Source organism: Vanellus vanellus (genome assembly GCF_965231255.1).
Source record: "Vanellus vanellus genome assembly, chromosome: 4".
NCBI lineage: Eukaryota > Metazoa > Chordata > Aves > Charadriiformes > Charadriidae > Vanellus > Vanellus vanellus.
In genome coordinates this window covers 24,338,193-24,361,577 of record NC_138909.1, presented here as the reverse complement: position 1 = coordinate 24,361,577, position 23,385 = coordinate 24,338,193, and the positions used below count along the sequence as shown (strand labels likewise).

Sequence of the window (23,385 nt, the reverse complement as noted above, 5' to 3'; positions counted from 1 at the left end):
GGAGTTAGTAGGGAAAGCTAATTTAAACCTAGGCTACAACCCCATCCATCTGTCCTGAAAAGCAGTATATAAGTAAGTACCCTGGGACTGTACGCATGTGAGCAGAGGTATCTGCACTCTGATGTGATGGCAGCAGGGGGACAAAAAGGACTGAAGTTTCGAGGACATGTCAGAGCGGCCTCCCGCTCTGTGCATTGCCCACGAGAGGGCAACAGCCCAGGCATGTGGGTCACCATGAGCAGCAGAGTCCTGGGTCTGCCTTCCTTCCCTGCTCCCCAGGGAAGCAGGCGGGTGTCCTCAGGCAACAGCATGGCTTGGGCCTACACAGCGCATCTTGCCTGGCCTGAGATCCCTCCACGGCCTAGGAGAGGATTTCTCAGAACGGAAAGGTGTTTACCCAAGCAGGCAATGGCCTTACAAGAGGTGGTGGCTGGAAGCCACGATTAGTCAAATTCAGCCAAGAATTCTGGCCCACATTTTGACAGTCAATCAAGGGGTGACAAGTAACAGTTGGGCATCTTGTGGGTAAGTCTCCAGACTCTTGAACATGCAAACCAATACTGCATTTTTTAAAGATGTTCTGTAGTTGAAACGTGAGTTGTGCGGGTTTCTTTCTCAAGGATTGAAAGAAGTATTCAGCAAGGAATAAATCTCTTCTTTGGCCAGTGTAAAACAGCAGGTGAGCCTAGATGATCACAAGTCCCTTTTTTCCTCACAATTTATTAATTTCTATGGATGGAATTCCTGTCTGTCTGTAAAGAGGAAAGGGCATGTAATTAGTGAGTTCTTGTTAGAAATATTTTCAGTTCAAAGGAGTCCCAAAATGTCTAAGGATTTAGGCTCCCATATTACTTCCAAAAATCTACAGAAAACAACGGAACATGCAAAATTCATCAAGTCTTAAAAATGAAAGAAAAGAATTCTTTTTTTGTATTTTTTTAACAAATAATCCACATTTTTCATCATCAGCCACAACTTATGAAAAATACATAGCTACTCAAAAACTGTTTTACTTGTACATTATTCCAAAAGCCTGATGTAGGTTAGTTTTAAAGTTATCGATGTGCAGTGATTTGATTTATAAATGCTGTTAAGGCAACTCATAACTGTTTCTGTTATAGCATTCATCGTATAATATTTTTTTCTTCAAATTAACCTGTAGTAAAATGTATTTTCCCACAAACATAGTGCAATGTAATTAATTTTGCATGAGTTGCTTTTAAGGCAGAAAGTGTTACACAATATAGTTTTTACAGAATAAATCACCTTTGGGGAAACCAGCAAAGAAAGCTTTTTCCCATCAAAAGCCTCAGAGCTCAGTAGTTTTGTGCTGTACGATTTTGCAAGTTAAGCTATAAGCAGAGGTGCAAACTCAGGTTTTGTCTGCTACACAGTGGCCCCCCTTTCCAGAAAACTTCTTAAGGCCTACAGAAGAGAGCTTGCTTCCTAAGGTGTGCAGGAAAGGCTCTTTTCTTGGTGTGCTGCAATGATGATGGAAGCTACTTTCCCACTCTTCCTTAAACAAACCCTCCATGCACTCAGTGCCCTCTCCCACTGAAATCTCTTTGGAAAACCCAGTTACTGATAGTTAAATGTTTGTGGTTAACAATATGTACTGTAGGAACATTAAATTACATGTTTGTGAGTGTAGACATGCCATGCAATGCCTACAATGAAATTCATGTGAACATTGTTATTTTTCTTAAATTAAAGGACCCTTGTGTAGGGCCTGTCCTTTTCTTACACGTTTTTGTCATGCCCAGCATAACAAAAGTCCATGCATCAATCCAGTCACTTATATATACAACTCTTCTTGCTGTTAAATATTATGCGGTATATGTATTAATAGATCTTTTGCCAAAGGTGAATTAGGGTTTATTCTGATTACTCTGAAAGGCTTGTCTGTCTCTGAAGGAGTTCACAAGTATTTTTGTTTATAAAATAAAACAATAGCGTCCTTGTGTCTGCACGGTATGGCTTAACAATACAATGGATTTACACTGACATAACAGCAAAATCAGATACATGCAGAAACGGTATCTTCAGTATCAGAAATCTATTACTTTTGCCTGTGGGTTGCAGCTCTGCCACAGAAAGTGAGTAGCCAAGAAGAACAGTCATCACCAGCTCTCTTTTGCGTAGTCATCTCTAGCAAATAAAAATAACTTCTCACATCATGACTTGGAGGTTAGATATACCACATTCATTTTAGGTTAGCAAATGCAATCATTAAAGTAGGCAATGAAACTCTGCAAAGGAACTCTGAAGTACCAGGACATTGCCTTTTACATCAGACTCTCATTTGCTTTATTCTAGGAAGGTATAGTAAAGAAGTCCTTTCCCAGGAAAGAGATTAATATTTTCATTGCCTTGCATAGTCTTTTTTTCCCCCCCCCCCTAAATCTTGCAATTATAATATTTCACTTCACATGACTCTATATTCTTCCTTGTGGAGAATGAGCAGAATCTGTGCACTTCCACAGTGGCCTCATTTCAAGCACAGGATTTTTCATCATCTTTCTCATTCAAGCAATCTATCATTAGAGGTATCCTGCCTCAGATGACAAAGATGCCCAAAGGGACTGAATAACCAGCTATGTCAAAGGAGGGGGTTCCATGGTAAGATCACACATTGGTGCTGAGTCCCACAAACTAGGGATTCCCACAGCAATACAGGTGAAAGAACACAGACACAAAACTAGACAGATGTGGACTTATTGCTGTGGAAGTCCTCTATTGTACTTCCTTTTGAAAAGAGAATAGGATTTCATGGTGTCTTGTGTCTTTTACTGTATGTTTTCACAGCATCCAGCACAACGGGGATCTGGTCCCTGCTGGGAAGCACTGCAAGAAAATACATTTACAAACATATTATAAAGTCTATGTGTTTTCTTGCCCATAAGAATTGAATGTTATGCATACCCCCCAGTGCTGGGGGTGATGACAGTAGTATTTTCTTCCTCAGTTATTAATTACATATGGTAACATAGGTAAACATATTCAAATTCTGTTGAAGCAATGCATTACACATTTGTTCCTGCTGTACTAGAAATTCACATAATTTTAATGTCAATATGTAGCTACTGGTAGTTTCCAATGAAAAGAGGCAACTAGACATATTAATTTCTGCTTGCTCTTTGCTGTCACCATTCTTGTTTCAATATGGCTTTTTACATGGAATACCTGGAGAAATGGACTTTGATTTATTCAGAAGAGAGAGACTAGGGAGGGGAAAAGCTGTAACTTTAGGGCATTTAGCAAGGGCATTTAGCATTTTTAAAGGGATAATTTAAAGAATTACAGAAGCTACTACGGAAGACTAATGCTTCAGCTGATACTAATTTTCAAAGCTTAGAAGTGCCTTTAAATGACAGGTTTTATACATCGTTTTTTAGGTAGAAAAGTCTAAGTCTGGGAGGGAAGAAAGAAAGAGCGAAATAATAAATGATCCAAAAAATTAAAGCTTGATTCAAAGTTCAGCAAAAACAAGAGAATGAATTCTTTAGACACCAGTGGTGCTCCAGCTCTTCATGAACATAAGCCATTTCGGCCAACAATAAAAGCCAGCTATGCTACCAGCGCAGTGAACATTGCCAAAAGTGTATCTGTAGAGACAGATTCCGAGCCACTGTGAAAATGTCCCCGTTCCCAACAAAGTTATGACATTTTACCCCAGCTGCACATTTGCCTTATTGCATCAAAGATAATTCACAGATTATTGCAAATTAGGAATGTACTGGAGCAATATAAGACCATAGGGAGCTGTAGGTGTTTTATTAGTCAAACAGTTAATCAGCACAACCCATGATGGAAATTTAGGTATATAACGGCATCTCATATAGGCGTTATTGTAGCATTAAAATACTCTTGCCCATGATTTATTGCTCCATCAGAACATGCTTCAGGTTCTTTCTGAAATCAGACCTGTGATTCTTCACAAAAGTCCTGAGCCATGTAGTAATAGATCTATAAATATCTAGCAGTATATATTAATGCTATTATTATAACATATCTGCCTACCTTTAAACAATTTTGGAATTTAAAAAGTCCTTAAAATGCAACTTTTCCTTTTTTAAAAATATACAGCTCTTGTGATACAAGAGAACAAATTGTTGCAGTCAGAGAATCCCTACCAGAAGTACAGCATGCATCTCTTCATTGCACTTGGTATTGTGAAAAGTACTTAGATTTCTAACTGACCTGATGACGTCTAATTGTTCTCATATATCACCCTTGTTTCCCATTCCTTTCTGCTTCTCAGCTTCTTACTTCCCCGCACGGACCACGGGGGGCTTGCTCTCTCTCCATCTTTCCCTGCCTGCTCTCCCCAACAGAACTTTGGACCTACTGGCCAAGTTTAAATGCATCTGAAAGAGAACAACAACAACAACAACAAAAAAGGCTGAAAAGACCCCCAAATAGCTTGTGACCATCCTGTGCTAAGAATTGGTGGAGTTTCTTGGGTGCACTTCTTGATTTTAAATGTTAGCAGTCTGCATAGATATAAAAATCCCAAACATAAACCTCTACAGCCATTTGATAGAAAAAGGAAGACAAATTCAGTGACATTTCACAGCTAAGCTATATGCTTAATCTGCGCTAGGACTGGCAATCAAAATCCAAACAAAACCCTAAACCTCACTTTCTTCCTCAGAAGAATTTGTCAAAATTAGTTTGTTTGTTTGTTTGCTTGTTTTTTAAGTAAGTGCATATCCCAAATATTGTTTTCTTTTCAAATTACACTGAAAAAGAGTCTTGAATTTTTGATGAGGTAGAATTTGTGAAAGATTGTATTACAAATTAAATTTGGAATATTTCAATCTGTTATGACACAATAAATATTTCATTTCAAGTGCAATTTATTTTACAATTTAATAGTGCATTTATTTGAATATTATTTCCTATTGGGTTATTTTCCATGGCATGAGAGCCATGTGTTACATTATTTTACACTATCATGATTGATGTGTCACAAAATAATGCAAAAGTAATGAAAGTTCCATACCAGTGAGAAATAAAAAGAAATGAAAATAACACAATGAAATGAATTTTCAGCATGTTCCTGAAGCAGGAGTCTAAAAAAAAAAACCCCAACATTTTCTATTTCATTTTTAAAATTTTAAGTCAATACAAATTTATGCATCCCGAGTTTTGCCAGAACAATTCCATTTCCCTGGCAGAAAAGTGTGACAGAGGCTTCCTGACTGGTTCTGCTGTTAAGGTCTCAACGTGAATACAGCAACCTTACTCAGTTCCCTTTAACAAAAGGTCAGAAGGCACGGAGGCATAACCAATTCTAGTCAGATTTGCTCAGAAATAGGTGAACCTGGTGAATTCTGTAAATTGAGGGATGGCCTCACTTCTGTCTGCTAATGGGTTGCATTCTCTTTACTTCTACTCTCATCTTTAGCAGAGGGACAAAAATTGCTTTCTGGTGTCTTGACACTTTTTCAGAAAATTTCTTGCAAAGGGAGAGGATTTTTGTTAATATAAGTACCCAGCTAGTAGTAAAAAACAATATAACATCTTTAAAGACAAACTTGGCTAGTGTAAACTGATATGACTGCACCCAGCAAGCATGCAGTTATGTGTATTCTTAGATAATTTGACCCATAGTCACTGGAAATATTAGTTGGATTATCTCATATGCTAAAGTTCATGTGACCGCATAATAATCTGGGAGATTACTAAGAGACACAGCCCTCTACTCACATATACTGGAACCAACTCGAGCTAAAACTATCGTTCTCAATATCTCTATTTTCTGGAAAGACTGTCTTGAGATCAGAGACACAGCTGTTTCGTAGGGAGTTAACGTCAATCTACTGAGTAAAATATTAAATTCCATATAAAGCCTTTGTGTAGTTGCTGACAATGCTTATCTATATGTAGTTGCTTCTACGTCATTTCTATGGTGGGATCATCTATTTATATCTCTTTGGACATGACCAGCACACTGGTTCACCAGGCTAACAAGACAGCAGTGTGGGACACACTGAGGGATATTACAGTAAAACAGTACCCAATTTTTAATACTGTTTTTGAAAGTTAACAATAAGAGAAAGTAATCTGATCTAGAAGCCAAATTCACAAGACACAGAGATCAATTAGAACAGGTGTTTTCCTGATTAACTTTCTGTGAAATGCTGCTGATTTCTAATAATACAGCATGGTCCCAAAGCAAGGACAGGGTGCAAAAGCAGTAACGATGAAGTATTTGTTGAGTGCTGAATTTGGAAATTACCTGGCTTTCCCATTAGCTGGTTATCTGCTTTGGGGTCAGATCCTCAGCTGCAGTAAGCTGATGTCATCCTTTTGAACAAATGTACCCTGTCTGAAGATGGGGCCGTGTGTGGTTAATGAGCAGACGGAGTGGCAGAATTTCTGCGATTATGGAAAATGTCTGCCTGTTGGAAAGTAGGTGACCCAGCAGTGCAGTGGTACTGACATATCACAAAGAGAAAAAACATTCAAAGGGAAATGTTGAATGAAGGATCACTTATTTGCTAAAATTCTATTATTCAAATTCTCATTGATATTCTGCTAACCTCTAACCCCTAAAATAATTCTTTAGTACAAGAACTGTGTGATGCAATTACATACAGATCACTAGATTTGTTGCAATTCCTTGACTTATAAATGTGAAAGAGGTATGAAAGTGGATAACTATCTGATTAGCCTGCACTCACAAAAGGCAGTATTAAGTTCCCATAATATCTTCCACTTAGTGCTCTTCCTTGAGTCATAGCCTGAGTTACTAATATGGCTTTTTAAATCTTAAAAAGAAATGTGATGCTTTGTGCAATGCTGCACAAAGGATAGAACTGGAATGCATGACCCAGCAGGTCCTTTCATTCTTGAATTCCTAAAAAATGAAAAGTTGCCTTGAATGGAAAAGTAAAAGTATTTTTGCTAGGAAGGTACAGAAAAACAGTATTTGAGGTTTTTAAATCATCATTTTCTTAATGAAAAGTGTAACGAATGCAAGCCACACCTGTAAAATCTGCATTTCTTCATAATTTCTTCTTTTTTGTGAAGAAAAAGTAGTCTTGAACCATACACACGATAACATCTTACTAGAAAATTAACTATATTTAAAATCTGGTGTTAGACTACAAGTTAAGAAGTTGGAGGGAAAACGGGCTTGACCACCAGACGTAGAAGATGTGTGCCAAGTAAGAGGTGTTTTTACAATGAAATTCATCTTGTTTTAAATAAACCAAGGGTGGTCTTTCACTCTGTTTTCCCTTTGTGTATTTGAAAAGTGCTGAAATAGAGGAAAAGGAAGTTTATAACACTTTTAGAAATAATGTAAAAGAGTAAGACTAATAATTACAGTGAAATGTTCCAGGGTGTTTTATTCAGTTAGCACAAATGGTAATAAGAGCAGATGCTGTGCCAGTCCTTACAATTCTTTAGCTCGTATTGATGTACAATGAAAAGAACAAAAGATAATTAATGGTCTACGAAGAAGACACTCTTAGTAGTAAGCTGATGTCTCAGCATCCATCTTCACATTGATCAATATTAGAATCTATAACTTCACCGGTTGTTTTATGAGGTCTTTAACAAAAAGGACACAGAATTATCAAGATCATAAAAAAATGTATTTCATTCTTTTGTGGCTATAGCCTCGTTATTCTGCCTGGGAAAGGACACTGTGATTCCTCCATGTCATAGCCCACTCTGAAGAGTATTTGTGTTATTTTTCAACTTGCGATCTGTGTAGTTTGTCTCAAGTGGAAGGGCCCTTCTCTGAGCCAGCTGGCCCATAAAACAAGTGTCTTCCTGCCCTCCTGGCTGGACGTGTGCTCCAGGCCCTCCCTGGGCACATGCAGCCCGTACAGTGTGGTGCCCCGCAGAGCTGCCAGACTGCGACTAACCAACCAAGTACACGCTCTGCCGGGGCCTGAGCTGGCAGGAATTTAACCAGCTCTAGCCTAAAGCAGCTTGGATGTATTCAGGCACAGCAGTGCTCTTGCTAATGAGCTCTGCCTCTCTCATAGGTGTCGTACAGAGCACGGTCCCCCCCAGCTGCAGCTGCGCAGTTCAAGCACCAGCTTTGGATGTTGGGGAGGTGGTGTGTGACGGTTCACACCAGGTGGATACACCCACTGGTTCCTCTGCCGCAGCAGGCTATTGTAAGCACAGGATCTGGCAGGCACTTTGTAACTTTCAGACACCTAAGGCACATGAACGGTTCTGTAGGTAGACCTAAAACACAAGTTTAGACTAATTCTTTGACAGCTAAAGTGAGGCGGTATGAATCCCATGGCTGGCATAGCAGGATTTGGAGGTGAGAAAGCACTGATAGTCTCAGGCTGAAAAATGGGAGAGGGATGGAAAGGCAGAATTGCTATGAAGGGATAGACTAGAAATTTTGCACTGGTTGAACGCAGTGCTGCCCTGAAGTTGACATATACTCAGGAGTGCAGGAGGTGGAGACCATGGGCTCTGTTTTGAGCTACTGCTGCTCTGTGAGCATGCTCAGCTTAACAGTCTTTCAGCTTCCTTTGACTTAATCAGATGATCAGCTCTCTGGAGCATGGGTTGGCTCTGGCTACTCTTTCCCAGAACCTGGCATGGTGAGATGCTGATCTCCTGTAGGGATGCCAGGCCCTGCAGCAATGTGGCTTATACCATGTTTAGAAAGCCAGATGATCCCCCATCACATTGGAAAAAACCATTCCCGTCCTTGAGCTGGCAATGCTAGCTCTGAAAACCTGCACACCTGCCCTGTGCTAGGACACATGACAGATTGTGGTCTGCAGTCTTGTGTGCTGTATGGTCGTTGCCAGCTGACAGCACCTGCATCCATATCTGATGGATTCTGGGCTCAGACCCCACAGGTGTGAGATTACAAGGTGTGAGAAAGAAATTTCAGATATTTTTAGAGGTTTTGAAAATATGTGCCCACCCCATCTCCCATATTCAAGTCCACAGTGGTTGTACACATTGCAAGAAAAGGCAAGTGTAGATTATGGGAGACGTGCTGTTGCATGGATATTGTATGGAATGACTTAAGTGCAATGAATACAGATAAAATGTTTTCTTTCCTTTTTGAATTTAGAAAGTTAAGATGGCTTCTTCTATTGTTTCCTGTAGCTGGAAGAAAAGGGACCCCAGCAGGCTTCAGGAACTCAAAGGGCAATATCCGTCTCCTGGCCCAGTACTGTTCAACATGGTTTGGATGCAACACAGACCTTGGTGATGTTGGGGAGGGGGAAAGGGTACGTCCTTGATTTCAAGGAGTCCAGCCCCTGATTTGGGTGGAATCGGCATCACTTAGCAAGTGCATCAGAGAGACAAGTCATGGTTTGAGTAGAGGTTCACTTAGAGCAGTTTCTGCAAATAAGGCCTTTTCCAGTGCCCAGTAAAACCCTCTGTAACTGTGGGAAAGAAAGCATTCTCATCTAAATATAAAGAAAAAGCTAGGAAAAACTTGAACTTTATGTACCATTTAGCACAGGTATTGTTTCATAGCTTTAGATCATTGAAATCTGTATGAAGCTCTCTGTTCATATTATTACTGGAAACAAGTTGGCTTACTCCTAAGCACTAATGGCACATATACTGTATATTTGCGTGGGGTGTCAAATTATATCAGAGCAAAACTTTTCTTTCTGTACTGATTTGTTGATTTTGAGTCAGCAATTTTATTTTCTTATATGAGTATTTCTTCAGAATCAGTCTTTTCAGCAAAACAACCTATGGTAAGGTGCTGAGTGATCTCTACTAGCAGAATTTCTTACATTCTTCTCTATTTTTTATGCATGGTTATTGTCAAAATTCACTAATATCACTAACAAGTAAAATAGATGATAGACAAATATCACTAATGACATTTGGAAGAAGTGGGGCTACACTCTAAAGATGGTGCCAAGATCCAAGCAAGGCTCAGTATGTCGATTAATCTTTAAGAGTATGAGTTTTAAGTAATGCAATGAAAGCGGAATTGCATTGCCCAGAAAACCCCATAGAAATCTTTAGGTGGGAAGAGACAGGCAAGCTCCTGCAGAGCAGAACTATTGGGTTCCTGTGTGAGTGCCAAGGAGGCTACCTCAGGAAATGGCCACGTTCTGGTTAGACTGAGGGAAGCTGGAGATGGAGTGAACCAGGTGATGAGTGCCCAGCCAGGGAAAATGGTGCCGTAGCTGTTTCTCCACCTCACCCCAAAGAAATTCTGCTACTCCTTAAGATTTTGCTGTATGTCACCACCACTTCATACTGGTATTAGCCTATGCAGTGCAGGTGCCTAAAGTCTCTAGGGAAGGTGGTTTTCTGCATTCTGCTGTCTGACTGCAGCAATGAGGTCTCTCACTACAGACAAAGCAGATCCCCATGGTTAAGACACAGTTCAATTTAATTCTCAGTCTCTGTGCTTAAATGAACAATATAGAATATTAAATCAGTGTCAACTGCAAAGGGATGGTCTTGTTAAGACCAGACCCTTGCCCCTTGCCACCTTGATCACCCTGAGCTTGAGCTCAACACACTACTTCCTGAAGTGTTCCATTGCCTCTCTTTGTAGATGCAAGGTACTTCTAAGTCTTTCGCTCTAGTAAATTCTGCGTTTCTCAGATACTTTGTACAAAGTGTATTAAGAAATCAATATACATAATAAAATAGAACTTAAAGGCCTCCAGACTGCCATCTAACACTGTGACACCCGGATTGCTTCAGTGCACATGAACAACAGCATGCAGAAGAAAACTCATTTTAGGCAGAAAGGACAGAACCTGCCACCTTTACTATTAGCCCCTCAGATAAACCCTTTCATGTCTCTGAGAGCCAGGCCTCAGCATGTTTGAACCTAACTTTCAAGCTAACCTTTCAAGTTTTCCCACTGGTTTGATCTTGGGAGCAGTTAGTGCCTCAGGCAGGGCCAGCAGCTTTCCCTCTTGGCCCTTGGGATTTTACCCTTCCATTGGCCAAGCAGAGGTGGCCAAGGTAATGTGTAAACCAAATGCAGACAATCCTTAAATACATATCAACACATGAGAGCAAATTTGCTGATTTGCTTCATTATTGCCTAAGGAACTTGCAGACAAATTGAATCAGCTCTTCATTAGAGGAGGGGAGAAGGGATCCCAGAATGAAGAAGACAGGAAAATTAATCTGCATGCATTTTGTTTTATTTTCCAGATACCTCCATCATCTACTGTTCTTGATGTGAAACACAAATTTCACAAAGCATGTAAGTACTATGGCTAGCAGGCTGGAGGCATGATTAGAGGCCTTTCAGCTTGGAGAAATTGTCAAATTTATTTTTCATGAAATCTGGCATTAAAGCTGAGACTGGCTTGACAGCTCCAGTGCTAAATAAGAGCAGTGTTCGGACTAAAGTTCTGCTGTAGCTATCGGAAATGTGAGAGGCTGGAAGGAGAGGACTGCATAATTTATCACTGCCAGCCCATGAGGGGCAATACTTTTCCATCCTCTTTTTAACATTACACAGTGTCAATTCAAGATCACAACCACATTTGCCCTCACAGTGTTATATTAGATAAGCTTCGAAAACATTAGACTGCTTCAAGCTGGCCATAAACCGACCATGTAAACCAAATAACTACTGTAGCGCAGAGTGATTAAATGACTTATCTGGGACTGTGCAGGCAATCTTACGGACTTCTCAACAGACTCAGCCATGTCCAGTTCCTTAATGGTCAGGGCAACCTCCCTTTCTTCCAGTACCACTTTTTTTGTTTTTCATATCCACGAGGAGGGGAGAAATTAGTGGGGGAGAGGGTAATTTTTTCACATACGGCCTGCAGATATGGACCTTGTACATGAGAAGAGATGAGAGCAATTATACTCAAAAACCCTTCTTTCCTTCCTGCCAGAGAACAGTTTTGCTGAATGCTTCCTTTCTGCCTCCTCCTGGTTACCTACCTCCAGCCTGTGTTAGAGGGAGGTGGTTGAAAAGGTAGAAGAAAGAGCAATGAAAGTAGCCAAGCACCAAAGTTTGATAGCATTTACCATTATCCCGGGAATTTCTGGCCAGGATCTTGGGAAGTGGGGCCGAATGGACTTGATGTACGTGTGTGTATAGTACACCTTGAGTTCTGAAATGCTAAAATACTGCTGTATCTGTGTTTGTAGAGTTCCTAACTGTGCCACCCTTGCTCCTAGACTGAGAAATGTTTCTCTCACTCCCACCTCTGGGAAGTAAAGCGCTACTTGTGATGAGGACTGGTAATCTTGAGCGTCACCCTCATTTGAGATGTGCAGGTCTATGTAAAGCCTATTAACTTGAACTGGACTTCTTAGAACTGCAAAGGTATCTAGTTGAGTAGAAAAAGATGCAACAAGAATTGAGGGTATGAAGTGAAGGCCAGAGAAACTCAAATTCGGAATGAGGTATTTGATTCCAAGAAGCAGGACTGTTTACTGTTGGAGTAAGAATCTTAGATGATAGGCTTTCGTTATTTTTACAAAAAAGAGCGTATTCAACTAAAGGCTAGATGCCTTTCGCAAAAAAAAAAAAGAAAAAAAAAAGCTTTAGTCAGACACTAATACAGAATTCAAAGTAGGGTAAGTAGAAGAAATATTATGCTTCTTCTCTGTCCTTAGAATTTTATAAAATAAAGCTGAAAGCTTCTGTGATTGCACAAAGGTTCAGTTGATGAAGCAAAAGGCTGTTGACCTGTCTGCTCCAAAATTACTTGTTTTCACTCCCTGTAAGGTCTTGTAAAATGCCAAATGGTAAAAGTTCAAAAACCTCACAGCTGAATATGAAAAGACTGAGTGCATAAGTTTTAATATTTCAATAAGAGTATGTCTTCCCATCAGTTTGTGAAATGCAGTGTGTTTCTGCCTAGACTCTCTTAAATCAATTGGAACTGGATTTATATTGATGCACCTTAAATCAGCTGAAGATCATGGGCACAGTTTATCCCAATTTAACTGAAATGAGGTTTTTAATGAATTTAGGCTAAAATGGTACAAGTCTGTGTATAAGCCATTTTAATGGCATCTGTCTTCATATTTAGACGTACCTTACTCCTGACATAGGCGGAGCTGAGTATAAAGGAAGACAGTAAGCAGTACAACAAAGCACGATACAAATAGTGAACTGAAACTCTGACAGTACAGCATTTTACAGCACATGGAAGGGCTGGCATGTGCCTTCAATACTTTTTCAGTTTTCAATTTTTTAGTTCAATTCTCAACATTCCCAGGAGTACACCATGTCAGTGTCCTGTGTCCTTTCTTCCCATTCCAGCTCATAGCTTTGATCTCTCTTTTCTATCCAGTTCAGCCTGGATGTTATTGTCTCATGAGGTTCCCCCCTCCTCCTCCTTTCCCACTTGCAGAGAACAAACCTTCCCTTTTTTTTCTTCATATAGTTTGGAGGATGGCAGCTTATAAGACTACAGTTCTTTTAGGCAAGAGCTGAGAAGGGGCTGAAGCGGATCTGTGAAAGCCTTTGGTTAGCATGCTATTTTGTACTAGCTTGTGCATTCATTTTTGTCATTTCTGTGTGCCAGACTCACGTGTTCCCCTATAATCTCTTGCTAAAACATACTCCTACGCACATCCCCTTACACTCTCCCTGTCTTCATACATTCTCCTTTGATCACCCATGCAATTAAGCTTTCTCCTCAGCCGGTATCTTGTCAGCCCTTCAGTGAGAGGAACCCCTGTGCAGCAATTTCACAAGCATCATCTCTGTCACTGATCAGTTTTCACTGCCTGATTCAAGAAAGGAGGAAAAAGACTGAATTATGAATTGCAGCACAGGAGGCTGTTAGTCATTAAAACTAAAGATGCAAGTGACACATAACACATTACTGCTCAGTAGTTTCTAAGTCAGTCAAACATTAGTTTGGATATGTGTTTATACAAAAGGCAGAATATGGACTTAGAAGTCCAACAAATACTCCTCAGCCCTCACTTCAGCAAAACTCTCTCTACTGAAACAACCCCTTCTGTGCTTCCTGCGGCACTGAGTTGAGGGGGTCAATCCCAGTTTTATCACAGGAGATTTGGGGATCTATGAGCTCTTAGTGGAGAAAAACCAATTAAGGCAAACTGCCATTTCCATGGGAGTTCAAAGGCTTTCTCCACACTGAAGACCACTGTTTTGTATCAGCCCCTGGTTGCTGCAGCTACTGCCCCTGGCAGCGACTGGCAGCACAAAGCAGGGTCAGCACAGAATAGCAGTTTCCCCGTTGCAGCCTTCCAGCCATCAGCTCTACAGGGGTTTTCTGTAACAGATGTTAGATCCAGGCTGTCACGCTTAATAGCAAGCATCACACCTGCCCACCATGAATCTGTCTAATCCTTTTTAAACCTACTTATAGTTTTGACCTCAGCAAAAATCCTCTGGGAAGGAGTTCCACATTATAAGTACGGTGAGGACAAAAATACGTCTTCTGTAGTGGCATCATACAAATGTTTACGCTTCTACTGCATGATGTTTTCTGCCTGAAATTGAGTGGCAGCTGAGTGCCTGGGTGTTACTGACCATCACAGTGTACTATCTACGGTATGGTCAAAGAAGCCTCAATCAAATTGGTGCTGTGCACCAGGTGACTTTACTACTTTTTTTTCCTGATTCCTTTGGCTAGGTGGCAGAGGAGAAATGAAGCCAAAAAACTAAGTCTATAAGAAGGAGGGGTTTTGTCCCATTTTCTCAGATGCTTATAATGAGTTAGGTACCTGGCTTTTTCTTTATCTATAAAGATTATGTTTTCAGTGGGAAAAGAAATACCTTGTAGGCTAAACTTTGCAAGCTCTTGTCCTTGGCCATAACTCTTCACCTTTAATTTATTTTTATCTTTGCAAAATGGTGGGGGAGGAAATCTTACAGATAGAAAATGAAAAACTGTAATAATAATGCTAATTCAAGTATCGCGTAACTAAAATACCTCTAGAACAGGTAATATAGTGGAATTGGTGATCATTATTTTCAAGGTTACTGCACAAAAGTTACTAAAAAAATCTCTTGAAAGAAGAGGAAGAACAGAAAGGAGAGGGGCAAATAAGGTCTCAGCAATACTGTAACAAACTCATGGATGCAACCTCCTGCACAAGGAGGTAGCACAACTAGAGCTACTCTTTGGAGTCATAAGAGTGAGCTTAGGGAGGCCAGAAATTGCCCTCTAGGCAGAAGGAGCAGGCAGGGAAGGAAGGGCAGATAGGAGGAAGCCTGGCAGTGGGTAAAAGGAAAAAGGGAAGTTGAAGAAAGAACTGAAAACATCACGTGCAGAATATTCCAATCTGCAGAGAGGAATGAGGTACTCAAGGAATAAGGAACATGACAAGCTGCCAGCTGTCCCAATAAATATTAAGTCTTGATCCTTCATCTCCAAAATTGCAGGCCCTGCATCTAAGCTAACAGATGTTACATAGGGTATTTAAAATAAGCAATGTCAATGAGAGTAAATCATTAAGAAAGAAATTGTCAGTAGGTGGCACTCAAGAATAAATAGCATGATTTCTGGACACTACGAAACTTTAGAATTCTGCTATACCATCTTCCAACTGCTTCTTGCAGGTATTTCTATAGCAATCCTAAGAGGTATGTTCCCTGGAAAACCACTAAAATATTTTCTGTTGCTTTCCTCTAGAGAGAGGACAAGGAGAAAGACAGTGCAACTCCTTCATGGTCGGGACCAATCTCTCTTTTAGCCTCCTCCTTACAGGCTCTAGGGCAATGTGTTAGGATGCATTCATCTGCCAGGTTTTACCTACTGATCTCATCCTGCATGTCCCCTACAAGCCGTAACAGAACAGACAGCCCCTTAGATGTCACCACTCTTCAGACTACCTGGTCAGAGCGTACCCTGTCTGACCCCGTGCACAAAAGCAAGATCAGAGGCTCCTGTGCAGGCTCCTCCAACACACCATTTCACTGAGTCTATCAAACACTCCCACTGACTTCCAAGCGCCTTTGAATACGATCTTTATTGCCTAATGCAAGGAGATGCCTTACCATCTCTGAGGACAAACATAAGCAGAAGTACCATGTCACACAGTTCTTTTCCAGCTGCATGGGAGGCCTCTGCATATTCTCCCTCCTTCCCTTCTCAAAATTATCTGTGACTACCTCCAGCTCACTTCTCCCCCCAGTTGCCTGTCAGTAGTGCTCAGCTCAGCCAGTGCTGAGCAGCTGGAAGGAAGGCAGCATTTTAAAACCAACAGGTTATTGTTCACCCAAAACCCTGAAGCAGATCTTCAAAACAGAGCACTGGAAGCTGAACTGGCCTGGTGAAGAGCAAGGAGAAGAATCTCTCATTGCTTAGAAATCGCAAGGCAAGCCTTGTGAGAGGAGCTTAAGGCACATGAGGTACTAAAACTAATTCTTTAGTGAAGGAGGTCCTCTTTCTTGTCTCCTTTCCAAAAAGTCTGCTAAGGGTTTTCACACTGTGAATCTGCAACTTCCCTGTTTTTAATGACATCTGAGAGCTAGTAGCATGATTCCAAGAGCAAGAGCTTAAGGAATAGCTTCATATTTGACCAGGCCTGTGCTAAAACACAAGAGCTGGATGCAGAAATGTTGCTGGAAAGGATGACTGTTTGTGCTGCATCATGTAATTCCCTTCTAGAGGCTCACTGCAATGGTAAACTGCAAGGCTCAGAGAGGTGAGAAAGGATGCTGTGGGGATTAGTCATTAAGAGCAGCACCGGGGAGAAGGGTGACTGCTAAGCCAGTGCCTTTCCTACCGACTCTTTATAATCAGGACTGTCTGATAACACAGTCTTGCTGAGAACCTCCAATTCCTCTGATTTTTCCACACTGTCTATTACAGCTGGATTCTCAGGTTGAAGAAAGTTAATGAAATCTGTCAATTTTGATGCCTGCAGAGGCTCATGTGCCCAATGAATACACTTGCTGGGGACTCAGAGAAGCTGAATTACGCTATTTATGGCTCTCCCAATCTGACTTCATAGTCTTGGGCTGTCAATCAACCAGGAGCCCTTCATGTGTCTCACCAACTGAAGAGACCCAAATAAATTGTATCTAGGGCATAGAGCCTTCCAGAGGGATCTTTCTTCTGCCCTATAATAGGATATCAGGCTTTGAAATAGCCAAAATTTTGGAAAGAAAGAGACAACCTCATCCTGCCATGAGTTGCCTTGAGAAAAAGGCAGCTGCAAAGTCTACGGCTTTTAACAAATCTCAAACTCCTTCCTCCCCATCTTTATCCTAAGTAGTTCACCCTAGCCCAGAGTCACAGCTCGAATTCATGTATGAATGAGTTTTCAAAGGGACAGGGAGTATCCTGCTGTGCAGGCTGTCTGACTGCAGAGCTCATACACCCAGCATTACGTCCCCAGCGCAGATTTGCAGAGCACATTGGGTTGGCAGTTACATCCAACTATTGTTTTCAATAAATTTTCCCCTCTCTGCATTCATAACAACTCAATTGGAAATTAACAACGAGGGCAAATCACTAGGGATGGGCAGCTATTGCAAATGGGCACTAAGAAGTACAGTGATTTCATCTAGGTAAATTGCTCATTCATCTGTGTTGACTTTGTAAATGAAAATGACTAGATTAGGAGGAAATATGATGATATGTATTTAATCTTTTATTTATAATTTATTTTTCTTTTGTGTTAGTCACACAGCAGATAGCAATAGAAGACTAGTTTACCATGAATTTCGATATCCCTCAAATGACACAATCCTAAGCTCTTTTTACTTCTCTATGCCCATCAACACAACTCAGTTTACTAGAAACTCCTTGAATTTCTTGTTACTGCCACAGTGAGGCTTGTATATACTTAAACTCTTTGCTTTTTGATTTGCAAGGCAAAGCACAAAGTAAGCAACAGCTCCTGCCACAAAACGCAAACCAGTCGCTACCATCTTCCTCCCCAGCTCACAATCTGAGATCTAATCCGTGAGTAAATTGATTCCTGCCTCTGCAGTGCGTGCATGTCAGAACAGAGACCTACATTCTTGCCCTGGCATGCTGCTTTAGCCGTGAGGCCAGCCTGTCCAGTAGGCTTAATTTCTGATCTGTGCAAGAAGTATCAGGAGGATACTTCTGTGGCCAGTAGGTCGAGGGAGGTCATTCTCCCCCTCTACTCTGCACTGGTGAGGCCACAACTGGAATACTGTGTCCAATTTTGGGCTCCCCAGTTCAAGAGGGACAGGGAACTGCTGGAGCGAGTCCAGCGAAGGGCAATTAAGATGATTAAGGGCTTGGAGCATCTGCCTTATGAGGAAAGGCTGAGAGAGCTGGGACTCTTTAGCCTGGAGAAGAGAAGGCTGAGGGGAGACCTTATTATGGTGTACAAGTATCTAAAGGGTGGGTTGAAGGAGGATGGAGCCAGGCTCTTTTCAATGGTTCCCAGTGACAGGACGAGGGGTAATGGGCACAAGTTAGAACACAGGAAGTTCTGTTCAAATACATGGAAAAACTTTACGGTGAGGGTGACAGAGCACTGGCACAGGCTGCCCAGGGAGGTTGTGGAGTCCCCTTCTCTGGAGATTTTCAAGACCCGCCTGGATGCAGTCCTGAGTAATGTGTTCTGGGCAATCCTGCTTTAGCAGGGGAGTTGGACTAGATGATCTCTAGAGGTCCCTTCCAACTCTGAAAATTCTGTGATTCTGAGGATGACCTCCTCTCGGTTTATTTGTGGTATATCTGTGCAAATCTCTCTATACAAACTACAAGAGCCTGTCTGCTGGTACAGATTTTCTTAACTTGAATTTATGCCTTAGCTGTCAAAATAATTGAAGCACACCTGTGAAAGCTGGAAATACTTTCACTTCTTTTGTAATAACCAGTCAGGAAATGAGAATGGCATCATTGACCTAACACAGTTAAAAGAAAGAAGAAGGCAAACTGAGCTAGCCTCGTGATTTTCATCTTCAAAGTGACTGAAAATTATACTTAGACACCAAAATCTCTCTTTTTTTTTTTTTTTTTTTTTTTTCCCCTCCCACATCCTGTGTTGGAATTACAGAAAACGAGTTCTGGCCAATTTTCAAAAGGGACAGACAATGCATGGAGTGCTCTAGTTGCAGTCACAGTGGTGCAGTCATTGGGTAGCCTTCCAGAAGGTGCCGTGCACTTCACAGACAGTATTTGGCATCCTGAGCTGTGTTCACAAGCCTCCCATTCGAGCCCTGACTCATGTGTGTCTTTTTAGCACTGCTAAGGCCCAGAACTTGCATTTGGACACTTCTAGCTGGGGTGCTGACGTCTGACTCCTTCCTCCTAACTATTGGACTTAATAATGAGAGCAAGCACCAGACTAGGCACCTGCAGTTCATTTTTGGTGAGCATTTGAATCTTGTTATAAGTTGTGGAGAAAGAACTATTAAATCAATCTGAAAAGCATATGATCAGATATCCCTGGAGTTTTGCTTTCTGAAGTGTACATGTGGTTACAAAGAATATTTTCATTACGTACTGAATTAGGTTGAGGTTCGGCTCACCCAGCTGGTTTAGAAGCAGTGCACTTAGCAACATAGAAACGTAAGCAAGACTTTAGGGTCAGATTTTCAAAGCATTTTAGCCTTCTCCCGATAACAATAAAAGCCAGAGGGCCAACTGGGATTTCTGAAGTCTCGTGATTCACACTGAAACGAATGTGATGTTTAAAACTTAGGTCTTTAAGACTTGATTCAAAACCAGTGGGAGTCATGCTATTGACTGGGGTGAGTTGTGTGCTAGACACCTTCTCCCTTTTGAGCTTCTTTTTCTCATCTATAAAATAAGAATAATTAACCTGCCTTTCATCCACATTGGGATCTTTTGTCTGTTTTGGCTGTGATCCCGTAAGAAACGCTGGGGAAAAAGAATGACTTAAATATATGCCTAATGACCTATTGAACTGGAGGGAGTAAGGTGTCTAAAACACAAAAGCCAGGCTATCCATTAATGCTCAGAGAAATAAGATGACCTTCAGAAAAAACAGCAATATTTAAACCAGTAATAGAAAAAGTGAAGATCAACTCAAAAACTTTAATGGAAATTCACATTATTTCTCTTTTTTTTTTTTTTTTTTTCTGGCAGCTGCTGCATCTGATGTTATTGCATTTCATTAGCAGGATTACAGATATTTCGGATGAGTAATATAATAAAAGAAAAGGCAGCGAATCTATTGAGATGTAGCTTGAAGCAGAACTGGCCCTCTCTGCTCTCTGGGATATTGTTCCCAGCTGAGATTTACAGGGCTCTAACAATGCATCACAAATGACATCCTATGTAAACAATCGGAGAACAAATGTGAGATGCTATTTAAATGCCTCATTAAGAAAAGGAAATTTCATAGCTAGATTCTTTGCTTTTCCTGCCTTTGCAGTAGATTTAATTGACAGATCTAGATGAGAAACAACAAAATTTGTTAATCAGAATTGCCTATTAGTTACAATGTGTCTTATATTAGACACATGTGTCTTATATGTGCCTGTGGCTCAACTGAGAAAAGGACAGAGCAAGGCTCTATAGAAATAATCTAGGCCCTAGAGAATATCTAGTCTCAGGTAAAATGAAGAATGAAAGCCTACTGAACTGTTAATAGAAGTTGCCAAAACAGTTTTGGTTTTTAAACAGCTCCTACATCAATTTAAACTCGAGTATTAAATTTTTGTCTGAAGAACAGGTAGACTTTCAGCGTTAATTTGGTGTTCAGATTTATGTGGTTTTACTGTTCATTCAGGGAATTCAGGATACTAAAAGCCACACTGGGCCTTCGTGATTGTGAAAAGAATCTCATGCCCTTTAATAAGACAGAGGTCTGTTGGTTACAGGAAGATCAAGATCACTTCAGGCTTTTAAACATGTTCTGCATCTACATCAGGTTTTTCATAGGAGTCCCTGTGCTTTTGGACAGCAGGGTGGGACAAATGGCTTTACAGAAAGGTCCAACAGTTTCTCTTACGAGAAGCTGTATGGAATGGATCTGCATGAAATGTCCCAGGGAATTCTTGTGAAACAGACCCAACAGGCACTGCAGAGTAAGCGAATCGCCCATGCCAGAATGAGAGGATCCTACCTCCTTCTTGGAAAACTCCGGGAGAGCATGAGAAAAGAAAAATGACAAGGCCCATGGTATCATCTCTGCTGGACAGGTTAGACAAAAGGCAGCAGCTACAGCTGCTAAGTTCAGACTTTCCCCCAGGTCTTCTCTGCCTCATGCCTTCCCCGGCTGTGCTTCTGCACTCCCTGGCTTCCATGGGGCCAAGAGGAGGTGTGACATAACAAGTAGCTGCAATTCTGGGGATAGGGTCAGGTAAGCAGGACAAGAGCAAAGGAGGCTATTCAGACCTGAATGTGAAGGATAGCACCCTGTGATGGTGACTTGTTTTGCATTAGTTCACACTCTCCATCTCTCATATTTGTAGCCTGTTTATTTATTTATTTTCCTGTTTGGGCATGGGGGGAAAGAAACCCTAAGAACAACCAAAATAAGAAATCTTTCAAACAAAACTTGATATTTGCCACTGGAAAGAGAAGCCAGTCTCTGAGGCTATGTAATGTTTCACCTACTGCTTACTCTTTCAAATGATTTTAATCTCTTTTTTGAATGTTTGAAAACAAGCAAACATACACAAATAGATGGGGCCTCTGAAAGTGTAGAAAGCTTAGCATCTAGCTAAGAGCAGATGGGTACTCCTCTGGAATTTGCTCATCTATAGGAGAGCAATCCAGTTTTTCCTGGAGTATATAATAACCCTGATATCCATTAGGTAAGAGCAGTGGTTGCTGTATTCCCATGTAGAAAGCTGACAACACGTCGATTAGTTTGACCATTGCCAAAGACTGTCTTAATTTACACTGAGATGACTGCATGGCAGCACCTTTGTTGAAGGAACATTTCTGATCCTTAAAAAAAGACACTGTTCTTGAGGTTTTGAAGGTCTGTCATAAACTTTCCATTTCCAACTGAGCAACTGTGTGAGTCAGAATGCCCCGGATTCACTACTGGCTAGGTGCCTTGATGTGAGACGAGCTTTGAATGCAGCAAAGCACAGCCACATTTCCTGTATGATCTAAACCCGATTTACCACATAGAGGTGCAGACATTTGAGCCCACGGGAAAGGTGGGTGTTTCTGTATATATTTTGCTCCATTTTGGTTTTAGATAAACTTGTTAATTATTTAGCATACACCTTGGGAAGTCTTAACTTTTGCTTTACCTCTTTTGTTGTTGCTGTTGTGATGACATATATTGGATGCGTGTTTAAGGCTGCAACCTGGACAATAGGCTGTTTTCAATGCACATTTACATTTTGACTTGGGTTTGGGGTAATATGGTTCATATTTTTGATTTCCCATCAAAATGAATATAGGAGGTACCATGTTCTCCAATGAAGATTTCCAGCTTAGAAAGCTAAGTCATGCCTAGCATCAGTTAATGAAACTGGATTTTCTTCTTTAAGCGGGCAAACTTAACTTCACAGCCTGCCAACCAGAAATTACCAAAACTTCAGACAAAGAAAAGAAAGTTTGTAGTCTAAATTATTCCATAAATGTGGTTAGAGAGAAAATCTGGAGGTAGATAAAGTAAAAAGAGAACCGTACATGGAAAATCAGAGGCTGAAAAAGAGCCAATAACCAGTAAGCCAGTCCCTGAACACAAGACTAGGTTTTTTTCTGGGTTTAAATATACAAGCTCTATTTTTCCATTAATAAGTCTGAATTCTGAAACAAAACCTGTGTTACTACAGCATCATTTTTGTAAAAACTTTCAACTAATTCTGCTTGCAAATAAGTTCAGCTCCAAAAATTGTTACTGAATGGCACAAAAAGAACAAGCAGGAGGTTATGCCAGTGGTTTATTTGCTTTAAAAAAACGTATGTTGCTCTGGTTTAAATACATACTAATGGGAAAGCAGTAATTTTTTTATATTCTGCTATTTGAGCACAAGTTCAGAATTCACCAACAGTCTATATCAGTTGTGGCTATAACATTTACAAAGGAAAATCAGTAGAGGTATTCAAGGCCATTAAGTGTTTGCCATATAGATTGGGATGAAACATCATCCCTCAAGTGTGAGAACGAACATACTCACCAGCAATATCACCATAATCAAGTCCCTCATGGGCCGTGTCTGTATAACTGTGGAAAAGCCGTTTGCTGATCAGTTTTAAGCATGTTACACTTCTTTCTACATGGCTGCCTCGTGGTTGATGTGCAGACAGCCTGCCTGGGCTCTTTTTCTGCTGGGAGAGCTTGGGATGGCAGGTCCTGTGCTCTCCATGTGGGCTAGAGCATCACTCACAGCGTGCACAGGAGGTGACCTGGAATCAACCATGTTTGCTGTTTATCCTCACAGTGTCTGTATTCGCTGGAAAAGTACTGTAGCCTCATTTCACAGCAGGGGAACTGCAGTATGCAGAGGGAAAATTATTTGTCCTCTGTTGTAGAGTTGAGATGGGAAGAGCAGTTTCCCAAGTCTCGTGGTAGTGCTTC

At 40.9% G+C, this 23,385-nt stretch overlaps 1 protein-coding gene across 1 annotated transcript in view; it reads left to right on the top strand.

The window, feature by feature from the left end:
* Window positions 1–23,385, top strand: part of TECRL (trans-2,3-enoyl-CoA reductase like) — a gene marked incomplete at its 5' end in the record, with an annotated part of 72,707 nt that overhangs the window by 3,456 nt on the left and 45,866 nt on the right. Inside the window, one exon of the mRNA XM_082482726.1 lies at window positions 11,146–11,197. Coding sequence (XP_082338852.1) covers window positions 11,146–11,197 — 52 coding nt within the window. The remainder of the gene's footprint in view (window positions 1–11,145; window positions 11,198–23,385) is intronic.